Source organism: Megascapheus bottae, chromosome 1, assembly GCF_031878675.1.
Source record: "Megascapheus bottae isolate mThoBot1 chromosome 1, mThoBot2.hap1, whole genome shotgun sequence".
Lineage (NCBI taxonomy): Eukaryota > Metazoa > Chordata > Mammalia > Rodentia > Geomyidae > Megascapheus > Megascapheus bottae.
Genome location: NC_143509.1, coordinates 55,342,769 through 55,355,546, shown reverse-complemented (window position 1 = coordinate 55,355,546; position 12,778 = coordinate 55,342,769). Strand labels below are relative to the sequence as shown.

General features: G+C 45.5%; 1 protein-coding gene across 1 annotated transcript in view; it reads right to left on the bottom strand.

Moving 5' to 3' along the window:
- Window positions 1-9,417: 9,417 nt before the first annotated feature.
- Heg1 (heart development protein with EGF like domains 1) overlaps window positions 9,418-12,778 on the bottom strand; it is a 67,863-nt gene continuing 64,502 nt past the window's right edge. Inside the window, exon 19 of the mRNA XM_090330699.1 lies at window positions 9,418-10,898. Within this exon, the coding sequence (XP_090186825.1) occupies window positions 10,749-10,898 (150 nt within the window). The 3' untranslated portion in view covers window positions 9,418-10,748. The remainder of the gene's footprint in view (window positions 10,899-12,778) is intronic.

Below are 12,778 nucleotides of genomic sequence, written 5' to 3'. Positions count from 1 at the left end.
CTTCTCATTTAACCTATTTGTGACTTAATACTGTTTGTATGAATGTAACCCCTGGCAGTTCCCGAGTTTAAAGAAGTGTATTTAAGGTCAGAACTTGAAATAAACTGGGCTGCAGTCTTTACCTGGGCTGCAGACCTCCCGGACCCCATCTGTTTGTCTCTCTTCTATTTTTTCCTAGTCCCTGCTCCCTATTTCAGGAATCTCAATTTGCTGCCGGCTGGCTCCAGCAACGGTGTATGAGCTGGGCTCAAGCCCAGTGGTAGCTCAAGCCTGTAATCTTAGCTACTCAGGAGACTGAGATATCTGAGGATCGAGGTTCAAAGCCAGCCTCGGCACTAAAGTCTGTGAGACTCTTTCTCCAATTAGCCACTAGAAAACCAGAAGTGTAGCTGTGGCTCAAGGGGTAGGGTGGTAGCATTGAGCACTCAGGGACAGTGCCCAGGCCTAGAGTCCAAGCCCCATGACCAGAAACAAACAAAAACAACAACAAAAAAAACTATGGTATATGGTCCAATACAACACTCGCTAGCAATTATACTATCACAGTAGGATTTCCCCAACTATGAACTAAGTAGGAGAGGGCAGATCAATAGTCTAGATTTTACTCTTTATTGCAAGACAGCTGTTTCAAGCAAGCCTACTATGGAGACTAAGCATTAAAAAAATTTGCTTCATCCCAGACCCAGAGCCTTAAAAGCATTTTATATTGAGTGACATTGTAATTAAAATCCTTCAACTTAGATTAGATGAAGTATTTTCATTTCTGCTGGGTTGTGGAGGAAGAAACCAAAGGTTGGGATGGTTAAGAAAGTCAGCAAGGTCACACAGCTAATACGCGGTAGAGGTACATTTCAATCCTAGGTCATTCTGATTCAAAAGTCCATCCTTATCACCCAGCTTCACATACCAAGCTTGACAAGTATGACCATGCAATACAAGTTTCTGATTTTTATCAGACACTTTAGTTTATAGTATGGCCGCCAATAAGCTGAAGAATTTTTAATGATAGTACATGCTTCCATGCTTCTAAACCTTGGAATCAATCAAGCAATTTCAATGAACTTCAGTGACTAGTGCTTCTGGGAACTGAGCTGGTCAGGATGGGCTAAGTAATGCTGCAATAACAAGTGGTGCTTTTGCTCAACAAGTGAGGAAGCTTATTCCTTACTTATGGCCAGACATAGCCAGCAAGGGATTCTATTCACCTTAGCCACTTGAGTCCCAACATACATTGCCATGAGTTTTTAAAATCTGAAATTTGGCACTTGACGCTTTCACTCATTGGCTAGCTCTCTACCAACTGAACCATGCTTCCAACCAATACATTGGTGCTTAAAGGGTCATTCCAGATGGCAGACATTTTGCTCTCAATCACATTTCTTTGGCCAAAGCTAGTCTCATGGTTACACTTCAAAGGGAGTGGGGAGGTTCACCCTACTGTGTGCCTAGAAGGAAGAAAGCTGGAAGAAGTCACTTTCCCATCTCCAGACAGCTGCTCTTCTGTTTTCTTTTCTTGCAGTTCTATCTTTTCCAGAATGCAATAGAAATGGACTTAGTCTGCCTAGTCTTCAATGTCCAGCTTTTTCACTTAGAACAATGCTTTTGAGACTCATCCACACGGTGTTCTTTCATTGAAACTGTTCTGCAGGTACAGGGAGAAAGGGAATGAGTCCTTCCCCATGCCTGTGTGAGCCCTGTTATCAGAGATCTTTACAAAGGTTTCAGTTCAAGTAACGTAATCAGTCTAGCTCCGTATCCATTCATCAGCAGCCAGGTCTCAGCCTTGAGCTAGTAGAGCAGGTAACTCGCTCTCCCACTTACTCTGTTTCAGTGAATTCCTACTGAGTGACAGCCGCCAGCTTAATGTTTAATGGGGCAGTCAGCACTGGTTTTGGCCCTCATAGAGTTAGGATTACTGTTACAGAGGGAAGGCCACAGAAGTGAAGGGGAAATGTCCACAGCACTTTCACAAGCCAGGGGAAATCACTAGTGAAGCCTGTCAAATTGCCTTCACTTCTGCTGGTGACAGGAGACATGAGAACTGATGTGCATTGTTTCTATCATAGTCTATAGTGTCTTCATCTACTACTCTGAGAGGCAATAAATATTAGCCCCCCCTTTACTGATGAGGACAGAGACTCAGACAAGTGGCAGACTCTTGGGCCTGACATGACTTGAGAAAAACAGCCAGAGACTATTGTCTTATACCAATGGATAGTGAGGTAGGGTTTTGTGAGACCAGTAAAAATCAGCATCTTTATTCCTAGCACTGCTTTTTTTTTTTTTTTTTTTTACAGTCTTGGGGCTTGAACTCTGGGCCTGAGCACTGTCCTTGAGCTTTCTCAAAGCTAGATCTCTACCAGTTGATCCACAGCACCACGTCTGGCTTTTTCTGTGTGTGGTACTGAGGAATTGAACCTGGGTCTTCATGCTTGCGAGGCAAGCACTCTGCCACCTGACCCCCTAGCATCTTTCTTGAATCCTAAGGCTCCTGCTCACTGTGCCAGGAAGCTGCGTGATGTTACCATCTGGTTCTGAGACAGAAAGCTGCCATGGACTTTCAACCTGCCGTGTGTGCGGACTCCACCCAGAGAGCTCTAGATGACTCACCTCACCTCTACTGCCTAACAACTGTGCAAGTCTAAGAGTCTAAAAATACTTCTGACATCTTCCCATGTTGTTGACGAGACACATCCTGGCAGAGGTTCAGCCAGGCCACATGTACAAGTACGATAAACATTCAGGCTAATCTCATGTTTATAGCAGAGTTCCCCTGTTTAAGCTCTGAAAAATTACTGGGGATTATTCACACTAGCTAAGATATGGAAATTACCTAAATAGTCCTTGACAGATGATTGACTGAAGAAATTGTGCTATTTGTATATACAATTGCTGGAGACAATATCTAGCAATGATAAAGGAGATTATAATTATTAAGCAGTTATAAAGGAGATAGTTTCGCTCTGAAGACAGCATGGAACTTGGAGGTCATTATGCTAAGTGGAATAAACAAATATGTAAGGCATGACCTGACATTCTGGAGGCAAAGGCAGAGTGATAGTGAGTTCAAAGCCAGCATGGATTATGTTACTGAGTTTAGGTGTAGGTTGAGCTACATGGTGAAACAGTCTCTGGAATCTAAGGGCTCAGGACCTTGGATTTAGTCTAGTTAGCTTACAGTCTGCCTGTCCGAACCCTGGCAGCACAGCATTGGTACAGCACAGCGCTGGAAAACACCCCCCAGCTGTTTCACATTATGGAAAATCAATCAAGAGTCCGTGTGTGAGGAAGTGATCATTTTGCAAAACAGGAAGGCAGAGAAAACAGGGAACACCCAATCCCCCAGCTGACCTAAGGACTTTCTTCTAGGTCCCACCTATAAAAGGTTATGCCAGTCCCAAACACTGACACAAGGACCAAACTCCAACACTCAAACTTGGGCAAACCATCTCCAAACCATAGCTAAATGCGGGGGGGGGGGGGGAATCTTAAAAAGAGAAACAGAGAAGAGAATGGGTAAAGGGGAAGACAGTGGAGAGAAGTGGGCTAAAAAGTACAAACTTCAAGCTGGGCACTGTGGCTCATGCTTGTAATCCAAGCTAATCAAGAGGCTGAGATTTGAGGATCATGCTTCAAAGCCAGCCCAGGCCCGTGAGACTCTTTGCTCCAATTAAACCTCCAGAAAACCAGAAAAGGTGCTGTGACTCAAGTGGTGGAGCTATAGCTTTGAGCTGAAGGGCTCAGGGACAGTGCCCAGGTCCACCACCACCAACAACAAAAAGAGTATGAACTTAGTTATGTAGGATGAATAAGTCTAGAGAACTAACGTACAGCCTGGGTGCTGAAACTTTTTGTTTAAAAAGTTTAGAGGTCTTGGCATGATGTCACATAGCTGTAATCCAGCTAATTGGAGCAAAAGGTAAAAGAGCCCTAGTACAAGGCTGGCTCAAGGCAAAAAAAAACCATGATAACCATTTCAGAAAATGACTAAAGCAAAACAGATCTGTTGGGGACAAGACAAAAATATGAGAAGGGGCATCAATGTTTGAGAAGTAATGCACATACTACCTGACAAATGTAACTATAACCCTTCTATACATTATACCAACAATTAAAAAAGAAAAACAAAACAGATCTGGGAGCAGAGTTCAAATGGTAGAGTGCTTGTCTACCAAGTGCAATGTCTTGAGTTCAAAACCTTGTACTTAAAAAATTTAGACCTAACTTATAGAACTGTAACCCCTCTATACATAACCTTTATGAAAACAAAACAAATTTAAACAAATGTTAGGTGCTGGGTGCCAGTGGCTTATGCATGTAAACCTAGCTACTCAGGAAGCTGGCATCTGAAGTTTGTGGTTCAAAGCCAACCTGGGCAGCAAAGTCTGGGAGACTCTTATCTCCAATCAACCACCAGAAAACAGGAAGTGGTGCTGTGGCTCAAGGTGGTAGAGCACTAGTCTTGAGTGAAAAAGCTCAGGGGCAGTGCCCAGGTCCTGAGTTAAAGCCCCACAATCAAAAAAATTTAGGCAAATAATATTTAGGCAATCTTATGAGCATGCATAAACACATGCATGCACAAACACACATACTGTGACATGATATGCCAATTATAACCATTTCATGAGCTGTCTATATGGGAACATCATATTCTACACTTTAAGTATATATACTTTTAAAATACAACAAAAACTTGCCCGTGGTGAGGTCTGGAAATGGTACATTTGTGTCTGGATGAGTAGCAACAGGAGTCAAGATGAGATCTCGCAAACAAGGAGGCAGGACCCGAAGCTGGGGAGCTGATCAGAAAGGTTTTACGCTTGGAATTTCTGACAGGGCCACAGCCTGATCTCATCCGCTAAAAAGTCTTTGTGGGCTGGAAGCATGACCTAGTAGTAGCATGTTTGTCTAGCATGCATGAAGCCCTGGGTTCAATTCTCCAGAACTACACACACAGAAAAGGCTGGACATGGCATTGTGGCTCAAGTGGCAGAGTGCTAGCCTTGAGCAAAAAGTGCCCAGGGGTAGTGCCCAGGCCCAAAGTTCAATCTCTAGGATTGGAAAAAAAAAATGTTGTCTTTGTGTTCCATCTATTGTGACTGGCCGCCCCAGGGCTATGGCTGCTCCCTCAAGCAGTTGGAGATCTGCCATTCCAGGCAACTAAATCGCATGGCTACTGACTGTACCAACTGAGTGTGTGTATGTGTGTGTGTGTGCGTGTGTGTGTGTGCCCTGCACGCATGCATGGGGGAAGGTGTCAGTACTGTCTGAAGGTCCTTCAGATTCTCTGCCTTGAACAGGGCTTCCTGTCCTCCCCCCAGAAGGAATGTTCTCCTGGAGTGGTAGCAGGAAGTAACCAGGAGGCAATTAACAGTGTCTCAACCAGTCACTTATGCCCTCTAGTTCAGAGAAAAGTAAACAGAAGCAGGTGTTATGTTTGAGTTGGATCTGTTATCACTTAGGCTCATCCAGGTACACACACTAGGCAAATGACAGATACCCACATTTTCCCAGGATCATTGTAAGAAGGATTTTATGCAAACTAACTGCTGGACTCTGGTATAGTTTGTTTGGTATAAAGCAAAGAGCAAAAACACAGTGAAAACATTAATTTTATTGCATCATTTAACTGACTAGAACGCCAGACTTATAGTGGATATAAGTATAAAAATAACCAAATTCTTACAAATAATATTTTGCTGCTACAGTACTAAATAATTAGTGGAGACTGTAATTATAATACAACTTTAAATAACATTCTCATAGTGGACTTAACACAATCAACCAGGATCTAAGGGCAAAGGTTTACAAAAGGGAAATCTAAGAATGTGAAAACTCAAACAGTTCATACTTCAAGCTCCACTTAGCCATAATTGCAAATGCAGCAACAAAAACATTACCGAAACTCACAGCAATGCACTGTGAAACAATCATGTGCTTTTTAGACCAGGCCTGGGACAGAAGGGTTAAGTGTACTAGGTCAGTTTCCAACACAAACTGCTTCCACCCCTCCCTGGCTGCTCCTATTTCTTACCCACACCTTCTGCAACAAAATGCATTAAACACACCATAAAAACAATAGAACAGAATCTAAACAGCAACTCCTTTGAAATGTCGTCTTTTAAAATACCCATGGGGCAGATCCAGTCTGGGCCCTCTCTCTTTAGATATAAAGAAAAAGCCCCTTTTACTTTCACAGACTTTTCTGTAACTTAAAATTTCTATTAAATGTGAAGGAGTGTAACATTAGAGATATTTAAGCTCAAAAGATGAATTGACATTTAATAGTTGATTGTTCCTTCTATTTTAGCCAGTTTTCTTCTTAGGGGAGGTGAGAAAAGAACAAAAAAAAAAAAACCCTACATTCTTAGAAGCATATTTGTTTTAAAAAAAAATGCACAGGAGGGCTGGGAGTTTGGCCTAGTGTAGAATGCTTGCCTGGCATGCATGAAGACCTGGGTTGGATTCCTTGGTACCACATACTTAGAAAAAAAAGCCAGAAGTGGTGCTGAGGCTCAAGTGGTAGAGCTCTAGCCTTGTGAAAGTCCAGACAGTGCTCAGGCCCTGAGCTCAAGCCCAGGACTGGCAAAAACAACAACAACCACAACAAAAAAAAAATGCATAGGAGAACTTTGGAATGATACTTAAGAAAAAAAAAGCCATGACTGGGTGTGGTACTAAAGCTGTCAGTGATCTCAGGAAATGGGAAGCAGAGGTGGGAGGAGAATGAGTTTGAGGCCTGCCTGAGCTACTTAGGAGACCTTTCTTCAAAAACAAAAAAGCAAAAATGCACCAAAAAACTTCTAGACTAAAAACAAAAATCCCTCTGATACCAATGGCAATTGTAAAGAGCATGTATTACTGATATATCAGGCTCTGCATACTTCCTCTCTCGACCCATCTAAAATCAAAGACCATTTTAGAAATGTGAGTCAAACTCTAGTTTGGAGTTATGCTAAATTTAGCTAAGGGCAACATAATTCTCTTGCTCCACTTCTTCATGTGGTTTCATAGTTACTGGGCATCTAGCTGCTTCACTGGGACAAGTAGCTTAATTCGACACCCAAAAGCACCGTGAAGGTGTGAACCTAATGCCCTGGAACTTTCTGTATACTGCCCATCCAAGACTTCTTCCTAGGAAGTCATCCAGACTCATTTTCCAAAGGTGCTACCATTCCCTCTTGTGCGCCAACATTTAAGCGCTACCACTGCAAGAAATCAACAGTCACATCTTAGGTTTTGACCTCAAATGCTATCTGCCAGCTTGACTGCATCAGCCACTCAAGCCATGGGGCTTGAAATGTGACCTGGGCACTGTCCCTGAGCTCTTCAGCTCAAGGTTAGTGCTCTACCATTTGAGCCACAGCACTACTTCTGGTTTTCTAGAGTCCTATCAGCCTTTGAAGCTATTCAACTACATGGCCCACTCTGACGGCTCACAAAAATACTGCCCCCAGATGTGGGGGGTGAAGGTTCCACACTGGGAACAAGGCAGGCAGCCCTCCATGGATGCATGTGTCTGCCTGCACTTGTCAGAAACCCACTGGAGCCGTCTTCCATCTCCTCCAGCCACAGCCACATACCAACGTATACTTAACGCAGCCAGCACCATTTTCTTAGTGATGAGTGTCCAAGAAAAATAGGCAAAAAACAACAAAACATACCTGAAAGGGCACTTTGAAAAAGGGTATCGGACTGTTTCTGCATTTCTCATCATTAGTTATTGCTTAATATTAAATTTCTTAAAAAAAAAAAAAAAAACCCAAACCAAACTGTGAGCTCCAGTTGCCCTCTTTCAATTGAAGGCAAGATGTCTGCCAGGAAAGCGAGCGGAGCCATCTCCACCGCCCAGCCGCAGGGCGGTGACTGGGGCTGGGCTTGAAGTCTACCTCAAACTATTTATCCTTGGAGGTTTTGAAATCTGAGAAATAAGCCCTTTCACAGCCAACAAGGATGCTGCAAGACAAAGTCTCCTGTGCACAGCCTGATCATGGGAAGAACATGAGAAGGACATGAGATGTTTCTTGTTTATCCTTCTAAAGAAACATGCTCTGAGGGCTGAGTTTGGCCTAGTGGTTAAAGTGCTTGCCTCGCATGCATGAAGACCCAGGTTCGATTCCTTGGTATCACATACGTAGAAAAAGCCAGAAGTGGTGCTGTGGCTCAAGTAGCAGAGCTCCAGCCTTGAGGAAAGCGAAAGGACAGCGCTTAGGCCCTGAGTTCAAGCCCCAGGACTGGAAGAGGGAGGGGGGGAGGGAAGAAAGGAAGAAAGAAAAGAAACATGTTCCAGTACCCTAGGGCTCATTGGAGAAAAAGAAAATAGAAAATAAAATAAAACCTCACCCCAGCCCAGAGCTTCAATTCCAGGAAGGAACCTGGGAAGGCCTCGCCCCTCCCCTAGCCGCATGCTGCAGGACACAGGTGGAACCTGTAGTGACTCTTCCCCACAGAGGCATCTCACTGACCACTGTGCCCCAGCTGAGATCTTGAGTGGCAAGTGTAGTTCACTCAGCCCTGAGCCCCTTGTCTGCAGGCTGCTGACATCCTACCAGCTGTTTCCTCTGGGCCTAGGCAAGCCATTTAGGGGTCGTAGCCCTAGCAGGTGTAACCCCAGCTTCTCTCCCATGCTGCACAGGGTACACTGGGTTGCTATTGTGCCCTTTTCAAGCTTCTCCACCCTCACGATGCTTTCTGTACGCCACAGGCTTCCTGGAAACTGGCCATGCTATGAGCACTTTGCTTGGTGCCCTCTTTTTTCACAGTAGAAAACAAAATAAAATGCTAAATCCACTCTACTTAGACAACGTATATGAGCAGGCAAGCATTTTAAGAACTCACACGACACTCTTTTCTAGGCTGTGGGTTCTTCCTAAGAATACTTCCAAGCAGAACACCTTGTTTTGTGGGGCTTACAGCTTCCGGCCCAGATACTGTGGACGGTCTTCCAGCTGTGACGGCGGCTGCACACAGCATCCTGTGTCTGGACACGGGCCCTTGGTGGTCGGGAGCGGGGCAGATATGCTGCATAAGGAGTTGGAGCAGGCCGCTGAGCCTGTTGGCTCAGGTGAGCCGAGGCCAGGAGCTCTGAGTTCTTTAGCTAGACATGAGGCACCAAGGGCCATTTGGTTCCAGAGAGCTATCAAGACAGTGACGAGTTTGATTCTGGAAGTTAATATTCATGGACAACACGACTCTTCTAATACTTGTGAGGTGAGCACAGCTTAACTGCTGAAATCCATGCACCTGACTACCTGTCTCTACGAGGTGACGGGAGCATGGTGAGGGTGGCCTCGGGAGCTCAGGCTTCGCGTGGGGGGACTGCGCATTCTGAAGAGGACATCTTGAAGAAGCACACGTCGGGGGAGACTGTCCCCAGCACAGCTCAATGTCCAGAAGTGTGGGCCACTGAGCCCCTCTGGGCTCCCTCCCTCCATGGGGACGGCCAACAGGCAGACACTGACCACAGTCCACAGTTAGACATGGAGTACTGAACACAACCCCCTTGCAGGACCCAGTCACAGGCACAACCAACAAGACACAGGACATTTCCTTCCCAAGCACACTCCCAGGCCTTAACCAGTGCTCAGCCACACCTGTTCCCAGAGGGCGCTACACAGGGGCCGAAGAGGCAGCAGTGACCGGGTGAGAAAACGTAAGTTATTTCTGCAGCGAATATGTGGCTCTGGGTGGTTTATACTCTGAGTTTGTGGACACCTTTAGAAACACAAAGATTAGCAGGTCGGCACACTTACCTCTCGCTCCATCCCGGCTCCCTACTTTTCCTCAGGAACACCCACGGAAATCTAACATCTAATTTATTAGCCCATTCCTCTAACCATGCTCAGCTGCAGGGACTACAGCAGGCTGCTTTTCCTACTTCTGCTTTCCTTTCTAACTCCATCCACAGGGGCCTCTGGCTTCTGCCACAGTGGTCAGAAGAGCAGGAGCCATGGCTTTCCTTGTGGTGAGAAGTGCCTCCACGCAAGGCAGGACCAGCCACCTTCCCGCCCCCACCTGCCTCATCACTGAGGCATTAGCCTCATCACTGAGGCAGCTGGATGCCTCTAACTCAAATCAAGTGTAAGTTGTTTTGTCCTGATTTGCACTTGCTTAAAGAAGTGAGACTGAATTGGAAGGTGGAAAAACCCACTGGTCACCTCAACTTGTTACCAGCATCCATTTCTCACTGAGGGGAATGGCCTGGCAATGAGCATAAGGCCACCTAGAAGTAAAGCACTGTTGGTTGCAGCACCTCTGGGTCACAGTGGTACATCCCTCTCCCTGTTTCACACACAAGCAACGGGGCAGGAAAACAGCGTGTGCACCTGGCTGCAAAGAATCACCACATGGTGGCCCAGAAAAGTGTCCCACGAAAAGAAGCCCTCTTTCTGGAACACTCTCAAACCAAAAGGAAACCTCCCTGCCCAATGTACTAAAGTGCCAACCAAAAAACCCGGGTCCTTGCAATGATACCTCCTGGCGCACTGTGGCTACTCCCTAGTGCTAGTGGCACGCGGCAGCGCTCAGAAACTCTCGTGGTACTGTCCACGGTCGGTTCACAGTAACAATGAAGGTGCCAAGTGAGCAGCCTGCCACTCCACACTCATCCCTTCCCATCCACTGTGGTCACACCAGTCCCTCTTTCTGTTTGCCACCTACTGGTGGCTCTGACAAGTCCTGGGAGTAGCCAGTGCTCTGAACCACAGAGGTCCAGGAACTGGCTGAGGGCAACGGACCTCTTCCCTGACTCAGAAGTAGTCTCTCCTCCTGCTCTCATCACCGATGAAAGATGGGTTATACTGTCCAGGGAAAATGCAAGAATGCCGTGAGCCAGGCAATCCAGTGTAGGCCGGGTACAGACCGTTCCGTTCAAGTTCAGGATTCCTTACATTTGTGGGCTGTTGTCAAAGGGGAAAAAAAATGAAAAGCCAATTATTCTTGGATTTAAATTTAAGCATAAGAGAATTATACATTTTAGTAAACTTACACTGGCAATAGCTGTAACTAGCACAGCAAGATCTGACCTAGAAGACAGGATCCTCACAGGTCTGTCTCCTACCTTCCTTCCGTTTTGATTTTTTGAGACAAGGTTCTACTTGTGTCCCAGGCTGAGCCCAAACTTTCTAATTTGTCCTTATTTTTAAAAGAGGATTAAGAGCCGGTGTTGATAGTCCAGACCTGCAATCCTAGCCACTCAGGAGGCTGATATGTGAAGACTGAGGTTCAAAGCCACCCCAGGCAAAAACTCATGAGACTCTGATCCCCAATAAATTACCCCGACAAAAAAAAAAAAGAAAAGCCAGAAGTGGTGCTATGGCATAAGTGGTAGCTTGTTAGCCTTGAGCAAACGAAGCTCAGGGATAGCACCTAGGTTCTGAGTTCAAACTCCAGGATTGGCACAAAAAAAAGGGAGGTGTTGCCAGATATGGTGGCTCACACCTGCAATCCTAGCACAGGAGGCTGAGATTTGATGATCTAGGTTTAAAGCCAGCCAGAACACTAAAGACAATGAAACTCATATCCAGTTAATCTCTAGAAAAGGGGCTCAAGGGGTAGGGTGGTAGCCTTGAGCTGAAGAGCTCAGGGACAGTGCTCTGGCCCAGAGTTCAAGCCCTATGACTAAAAAAAAAACAACGGTGTGGAATTAATTGGTGGTTTGCGCCTGTAATCCTAACTACTCAGGAGGCTGAGATCTATCTATATACTGAATCAGAGGCAGCAGGAAAGTCCAGGAGCAGAAAAGTCCAGGAGACTCTTTTTCTTTTTTTCTTTTTTTTTTTTTTGCCAGTCCTGGGCTTGAGCTTAGGGCCAGAGCACTGTCCTTGGACTTTCTCAAGGCTAAAGCTCTACCACTTGAGTCTCAGCACCACTTCCAGCTTTTTTCTATGTATGTGGTACCGAGAAATTGAACCTGGGTCTTCATGCATGCTAGGCAAGCACTTTAACCACTAGGCCAAACTCCCGGCCCCAAGTCCAGGAGACTCTTATCTCCAACTAACCACTCAAAAGCCAAAGGTGGAGCTGTAGTTCCAGTGATAAGAGTGTCGTGAGCAAAAAAACTCATGTACACTGTTAAAGCCCTGAATTCAAGCCCCAGGACTGGCACAGAAAACAGAAACAACAAAAAAAATCTCTCCGGTGCAGGTCCCAGGGGGTACAGCAGGGTGGCTACTCTGAGAAGTTCTTTCTAATAGCTTCAGAAATAAAAATGTTCTCTTGGCAGAAATAAAACACAGGAGCTGTGCATTATCAACATAAATCTACAAGAGCCAAAGGTGGGACTCACCTGGGCCCCACCTGTGCCTCCTGCGAGGACCATCTTATCCACTCAGGTGAGCTGTACTTTGTAATTTTGGGCGCTGCTTCTACAGACTATTCAGCCTACTGCTTTTGAAATGAAGATGGGGTTCTTCTTTTAAAAAAAATTATATCTGAATTCTTAGAGATATCTTCAACTTAAAATAAGGGGGTGTGGTAAAGGCTGTCGGGTTCCAGGATGCATAAAGGGCCTATATAGTAGTGACAGTGGCCGACTGTGGGCTGGGGAACCCAGTCTCCTTGCTGTGCTCCCAGCTGTCACACACCACACCACAGGCGATGAGGATAATAGCTAAGGCACATAAGGCTTGCAGCTTGGTTTTAGACACTGTTCAGACATAAAATACAAGGCTGGTGGGCTAGGAATGAGGCTTAGTGGTAGAGTGCTTGCCTTGCCTGCATGAAGCCCTGTGTTTGATTCCTTAGTACCACATACATAGAAAATGCCAGAAGTGGTGTG